This window comes from Suillus plorans (assembly GCF_016647745.1).
Source record: "Suillus plorans strain S12 chromosome Unknown HD556scaffold_78, whole genome shotgun sequence".
Lineage (NCBI taxonomy): Eukaryota > Fungi > Basidiomycota > Agaricomycetes > Boletales > Suillaceae > Suillus > Suillus plorans.
Window position 1 is genome coordinate 232508 of NW_024537462.1, and position 7666 is coordinate 240173.

The following is a 7666-nucleotide window of genomic DNA, read 5'->3' on the forward strand; positions in this document are numbered from 1 at the left end:
GAGGTATGAACCGCGTGAAGCTACAGATTATATAGAATGGTATTGAATCCGGAATATCAAAGACGAAAAAGGAAAGCTATCGGAGTGATGACGACGAAGTAGAGCGATGACGACGTTGAATTCAACACGAGTGAGTTTCTTCCGACCTTTGGCTGCTGAAGTTTCCAGAAGTGCGTTCTGCTTCAAGAGCTCTTGCTGCCGGCCTCACATATTCAACAGCAGCTTCTGCACAGTTTCTAGTGCCTGGATAGCCAACTTAGAGACTGTAATATGCCCAGAAAAGATTGAGACAGCACTTGCCTGATGAAGGTCTGCAATCGAAGCATTGTCCTGTGGAGCCGCAACAGCAGCACAAACCTTCATGAGTTCCTTGTCCGAATCCGATGACGAGTTGTCAGAGTCAGAATCAAAGCCTGCAGCGGAGCTGCTCTCCACGACTTCGATATCCTCTGGTACATGGTGCCGAGACATGCTGATAGGGTAGCAAGAGCGAGGAAAGGTTTGAGCTGTGCGTGCAGAATTCAGTTTACAAGACTGTCCCTTATATCAGTTCTGAACACGTGTCACGCACCATTTGATTATGTAGTGTATTGCGGTGCATTTAGTAGTGTAAACATGTGCTATCCTGTATGCGCAACAATGAGGCGCTGATGAATAATGAAGTCGTCGTTACTTTGAGGTAATAAATTAATAGCTCACCTTTCAGCAGGGTCAAGGGTATCACATTAAGACGTGTACAGAGAAGAGTACATAATAACAGGGCTGTCGAATGAGCCCTGCTTGGTATGCCAGGTGCGCTGGAGAAGCTCATGAGCACTCTGTTCATGATTATGGGGTAGGGATCTTACCTACTTTGTATGCTAGGTGCGCTGGAGATGCTCATGAGCGCTCCATTCATGATTATGGGGTAGGGAGCTTACCTACTTTGTATGCTAGGTGCGCTGGAGAAGGTCATGAGTGCTCCATTCATGGTCATGAACTTGGAAGCTTACCTGCTTCGTATGCCAGATGCGCTGGAGAAGCTCATGAGCGCTCCATTCATGGTTATAATCTAAGCTATAGAAGTTCGTGAGTGCTCCATGGTTATGGGGTAGGAAGCTTACCTGTTCATTAAACTGGGCGTGAGTTTTGGCTTTGTGGCCGTGACCAAGCATGACACTGAGAGAGTTATTGTCAGAGAGCATGAGATGAAGATAGGAAAAGAGCCAAGGGGAGCATCAATGTGGGGGCTAGTTGAAATCCAGTGCCTCCAGAAAACCGATAGCGCTGTAGACAGTGATCAGTATGGGAAATGGTAGTAAGAGTAGAACAATTCAACTAACCTAAAAGAATTTCCTTCGAGAACGGAGGAACATATCCGTATCCACGTAGTCAACAACAAAAAAGTCTGTATCGCTGTCATAGTTGGGGACAAGTAGAGCGCCGTGAATGATTGAATGAATGGAAATAAACTCAGATAAAGCTGCGGGTTGTGCACGAAGATGAGTGAAGCGCAGATCCTGATCTGCAGTACGTCGTGTACCAAGCGGGGAGTCCATGGACTGAACTAGAGCAAGGTCCAAAGTCTGCTCACCAACAACATACTTAAACATGAATAGCAATCGGACAAAAATGTTTCGGTCGTTGCCATCCTTGTTGTGGGTACGTATCAGTGTGCAATGACGCCGTTCATGGCCGTAGAAACTCGGGTTACATCTAAGGTAATTGGTGGCCGATTTCCAGTCAATGAAGGACTCGTAGTTTACTTTGAGGTAGCGGTGTTCTTGAAGCTATCCAGAAATATGGTTAAAACTTGGTGAATAAGAAAAAAAGCAACTGACCATGTCCTCCGCTGCTGGTCTTAGCCAGGTCAAACCGTTAGGCAATGGTATATTGTTGGAAGGGAGGAAGTTGTTGAGGAATACGGTGAACTTCTTCTGGAATTGTGCAAATGCACGATTCGAACGATATGCTTCCTCTACTAGGGCAAAACTGTTACAGTAACATTTAACCCCTATCTTCATTTCCTTTTGTTCCGCTTACAAACGGGCCGTCCGTATCATGCTTATCTCTTATCTTCGCCAAGCGGGCTGTCCGCCTTATCTTGTCTCTTATCATGCTTCTATCTTGATAAACATTTACAAGCTCCGCTTGAACACTTGTATATAAACCTAGCTACTTACGGTTGTATTCTTTACTTTAATCTACTGGGTTTTACCTGGAATATTGTCCTTCAGTAAGGTCTCCAACCTTACTGTCTAAAGAACCACTATTCTAAGGGAGTCAGTGACACTCGCCTTAGCCAGAAGCCTTGATCTCTCATTCGAGAGTAGACTTATGTCTATCTGGCATCTCGCCAATTGTCTATCCAGACACAGATAGCTCGACTCATCCCAGTCGTAACAAAAGATTAAAGTCCTATCAACTGAACCGTTGCCATCTGCAACGAAACCGACACCACGACTTCGTTAACTCCCTTGATCGGAGCCTTGAACTTAGGAGCCTTACCAAATATCCCTCCTTTGAACACCATGACGACTAAAACCAAAGATATAGAACTCAAGATCGGATCTCCTCCTGAATTCGATGGAGACCGAGAAGAATCCAAGAGATTTATGATGAAATGTCACGCGTACCTTGATATCAACGATCAAGTATACAACGAAGACAAAAAAAAGATTATCCTAGTACTGTCATACATGACAAAAGGGAACGCAGCAATATGGGCAGAAGATTTTATGGAGGCAGCCTTAGATCCTAAAAGAAAGGATACCTCCGGGCAGATGATCGGTTACGGAACCTGGGCCACATTCAAAAAGGACTTCGACGAAGCCTTCAAACCCATGGACCCCGCCGGGACTGCCATGATGAAAATCCGAGGATTGGAAATGAGAGGAGATCTCCACACCTACATCTCCAACTACAAACTCCTCGCACACAGAGCAGGGATGACCGAACAAGCCCCCCTTATTGAGTTCTTCAGACAAGGTCTAGATTACGGCCTTCAAGATAGCATGCACCGTACCGGCGAAAGTCTCGACGACTTTGACACCGTAGTCAACACCTGCATTAACCTCGATAACGCTTTTCAAAGGTTGAAGGCTATCAAAAGAAAAGAAAGGCCCAACCAACAGAAGAAGAAGAACTTCGGGAACAAGCATTATGTTCCAAGAAGGAGCGACGATATGGAAGTCGATCGCATAAGCCGTCTGTCAGACGCAGAATTAAAAAAACACCTCAAAGAAGGAAGATGCTTCAAATGTCACCAAGTGGGACATCACACCAACGACACCTCCTTCCACCCTAGAGAAAGGGACCAAATCCGAAGAAACAAAGAAGAAGAGAGCAGCAGCGACGACGAAGTCGAAAGTCGCGCTTCCTCCTCCAAAGCTCCCATTAGAAGAAAGAAGGAGAAGAACGAAGAAGAAACCCCGAAAAGGAAAACTCCGATCCGAAGGAAGACTACGAAAGAAAAAACGAAAGAAGTCGAGGAAGAAGAAGACAGTGACTTCACCGAAGTAGAGCGTCGCTTTGTGGAAATGGATTTTTAGAAAGGAGAACTGCCTCAACGTCAGTAACTCCCACTCCTGTACGACTAATACATTCTATCGGAACCAGAAATGAATTGAGAATTCCTGCATCCATTTTTTCCGATAAACGCGTACAAACCGTCGAAACATCCATGATCATCGATTCTGGAGCATCCGGAACCTTTATTAGCGACGCCTTTTGTAAAAGGCATAAGATAAAAACCCATAAACTCTCTCGACCTTTCCCTGTCATCACCGCAGACGGATCAGACGCTCAAGGAGGACTCATCTCTCGCTATTGCATACTCACGGTCAAAATTGATCAATGGACTATGATCGGAAAATTCAATGTAGCGAAACTAGCCAAACAAGATAAAATCCTTCTAGGATTCCCCTGGCTCTCGGCATTAAAACCCCAGATCGATTGGGAAGCCAAAACAGTGTCACTCCCATCAACAAAGAGATCATTAGCTATAGAAAAAAACATCGACAGAAGACGACAAAGAAAATCCCTTCCACCACTCTTCAAAAAGGAGAAAGTCTTCGAAAAGGAAACGTCCCGAGTTTGGGTAAACTCTAAACTACGGAAGCCAGTACAGGTGAAGGTGGCAACTAATGAAACCACCTCCCCCTATACCGCTTCTGTAGAAGAAGTGATGGATGAAGAAATCCCCAACTATGACACTAAAGATGATGTTTGGTCGGAAAATTTTAGACCCCCAGTCCTCGACCCACTAGCCTATCAACTAGCCAATGACAAGGTACTCGTTGAATACGCCAATAACGGATCTACTGTACGCATCATCGAAGATATATCTTTCGATACCCCGCTCGTTCGAGATGGGACATCAAAAACAGAACAAAACTTCGGAAAAACAAGCAATAAGGCCCAAGAATTCGCAGTCGCAGGAGAATTGGAAAAACAGAAAAAGACCTTTGAAGAACTCGTTCCCCCCTTTCTACACCAGTACCGAGATGTTTTCGCCAAAGACAGCCTTAACAAACTCCCGCCTGAGAGGCCTGGGGTGGATCATCGCATCGACCTCAAACCAGGATTTGTACCCAAAACGTCGAAAGTTTATCCGTTATCCGGGAAAGAACGAGAAGCCGTCAAAACCTTTATCGAAGAAAATACCAGAAAAGGTTTCATTGTCCCATCTAAATCCCCTCAAGCTAGCGGATTCTTTTTTGTAGGAAAGAAAAGCGGAGAATTACGCCCCTGTCAAGATTACCGATATCTTAACGACTGGACTATACGAAACCAGTACCCCCTCCCCTTGCCGAAATCCCTCATCGAACGACTCTATGACGCCAAGTACTTCACAAAGATCGACATAAGATCGGGGTACAATAACGTTAGAATCCACCCTGAAGATCGCTGGAAAGCAGCGTTCACTACGCAAGAAGGGCTGTTCGAACCAACAGTCATGTTCTTTGGATTGACAAACTCTCCTGCAACGTTCCAAGCGTTTATGGCAAACCTCTGTCAGCAACAGATAAACGAGGGATGGTTAGTCATCTATATGGACGATCTTTTAATCTTCTCAAAAGATCTTCAACAACATCGAGCACGAACAATTGAAATCCTCAATATCCTTCGGAAAGAAAAGCTGTTTGTCAAACCGGAAAAATGCACTTTTGACGCTCAAGAAGTAGAGTATCTTGGAATGATAATCCGACCTGGAGAAGTGGGCATGGAACCCGCCAAAGTAGATGGGATTAAACACTGGCCAACCCCGGAAAACCTAAGGGACACACGATCGTTCCTCGGGTTCTGCAATTTCTATCGGGCGTTCATCGCTCACTACTCGGATATCGCCCGACCTCTTATTGACCTTACAAAGAAAGATCACCCCTTCCTATGGACGAACGACTGCCAGAACGCCTTCGACCACCTCAAAAATGCATTTCTATCGCAACCAGTGCTAAGAAACCCTGACCCAACTCGACAATTTGCAATCGCCACTGACGCATCGCTTGCGGCGACTGGAGCAGTACTGTTACAGACTGATGAAAATGGGATGTACCATCCATGCGGTTACTTGTCTCAATCATTCAACCCAGCGGAACGAAACTATGAAATCTTTGATAGAGAACTACTGGCAGTCATCAGAGCACTCTCGGAATGGCGCCACTACCTTGAAGGAAGTCCCCATACCGTGATAGTATTCACGGATCACATGAATCTCCTGTACTTCCGCTCTGCCCAGAAGTTAACAAGAAGACAAGCACGTTGGCAGCTTATCTTGTCCAACTTTCAGCTGGAATTGCACCACATCGCAGGAACCAAGTTGGCTGCTCCCGATGCACTGTCACGACGCCCTGACCATTCACTCGGAAAAGATGATAACGAGAATCGCATCCTCCTCCCTGATACCATGTTCGTACGACTGATCGACAACAACCTATCAGAAAGCATTGCACGCAACTCCGCCGAAGATCCCGTGTATCAGAAGGCCCTACAAGCATTAGATGGGGTATGCCTTCCCCCAATGAAATCCGCCCTCTCCGACTGGACATGCACCAATGGTGTGCTCTTTTATAAGCACAGGGCCTACGTGCCTGTGGCCCAACGGCATGACGTGTTGTTTAAACATCATGACCACCCTACAGCTGGGCACCCCGGCCGGTTCAAGACTGAGGAGCTCGTAAAGCGGGATTTTTGGTGGCCCGCCATGGGAACCTATATTCGCAAGTACGTCGACGGATGCGCTTTGTGTCAGCAGATGAAAGCCGACACACATCCTGTTACCCCACCTTTGCGTCCGATTCCCTCCGTTGCCACTCGCCCCTTTTCCCAAGTTTCCGTCGACCTCATCACCGATCTGCCAATGTCTGGAGGCTTTGACTCTATCATGATCGTGGTAGACCATGGGCTTACGAAGGGGGTAATTATTTCACCATGTAACAAAAACATCACTTCAGAAGGAGTGGCCAAATTATTCCTCAAAAATGTGTTTAAAAGATTCGGCCTCCACGAGAAAGTAATCTCGGATAGAGGACCGCAGTTCATTTCGAAATTCTCTCGAGAACTCACCCGACTTCTTGGATATCAGATCGCTGCATCAACCGCCTACCACCCCCAGACAGACGGGCAAACGGAACGTCTCAACCAAGAACTCGAAACCTATCTTCGGATCTACTGTAGGAGTAACCCGTTAGAATGGGCCAACCACCTTCCTATCGCCGAATTCGTTCACAATCATAGAAAACACGACGCTAGAAACACTTCTCCATTCTTCCTCATGATGGGCTATGAGCCACGGGGAATCCCCCATATCCTACCCATATCCGACACGCCAGCAGCAGAAGAAAGACTTAGGAACCTCCAGAAGATACGTGAAGAAGCACTTGCCTGCCACAGCATCGCTATGCAGCGAATGGCAGAAAGATCTCGCCATGGGAAATATCGACCATGGAAGATAGGAGATAAGGTATGGCTTACGGCCACCAATCTCCTAACATCTTTACCATCCAGGAAACTTGCGCCCAAGAGATACGGACCATTCACTATCACCGCAGTCTTATCTCCCATCACGTTCACACTGAAGCTTCCAAATCAATGGAAAGTTCACCCCACGTTCCACGCTTCTGAACTATCTTCCTATCGCGAGACAGAGATACACAGACCAAACTACACCGAACCTCCACCTGACGTTATCAACGGCGAAGAAGAATACGAAGTCGAAGCTATTCTTAGCCATAAAGGAACGGGTAAACGAAGACGCTATCTCGTATCATGGATAGGCTATTCTTCCGGAAGCAACGAATGGATACCCGAAGAAAACTTGCAGAGTTCGAAAGAGCTTCTAACAAAGTATAAAGGAAGACACAAGTTGAACTGAACGAACCATCCCCCTTGAACAAACACCCCAAGTAACATGACTCCCCCCTTGACACCTTCCCCTACTGGATCATCCTCATCCGCCTTCTCCCTCGAGAACTCCACTTACAAGAAAAATATTATTGATCTAGACGACGACACCATCGTTGAAACAACCCTGTTGTCCCTTCCCCACGCAGTTGAACTAGAAAATCAACTCGCCAAAGAACCCGCATTTGTCGCCGCCCCCATACTATCCCAGATCCACGTTATACGCGCCACTGCCGCCCTTGAACTCAGATTCAAGGAAATTGAGGACGATGCCCTCAGACTC

At 46.4% G+C, this 7666-nt stretch overlaps 1 protein-coding gene across 1 annotated transcript; it reads right to left on the reverse strand.

Annotated features, from left to right (window-relative positions):
• Positions 1 to 1322: 1322 nt before the first annotated feature.
• HD556DRAFT_1246712 (uncharacterized protein) lies at positions 1323 to 2003 on the reverse strand (the record flags this gene model as incomplete). Its single annotated transcript, XM_041298634.1, has 3 exons — positions 1323 to 1504; positions 1574 to 1769; positions 1821 to 2003. The coding sequence occupies 3 exons, from the start codon at positions 2001 to 2003 to the stop codon at positions 1323 to 1325; spliced, it is 561 nt and encodes a 186-aa protein (XP_041154885.1).
• Positions 2004 to 7666: the final 5663 nt, after the last annotated feature.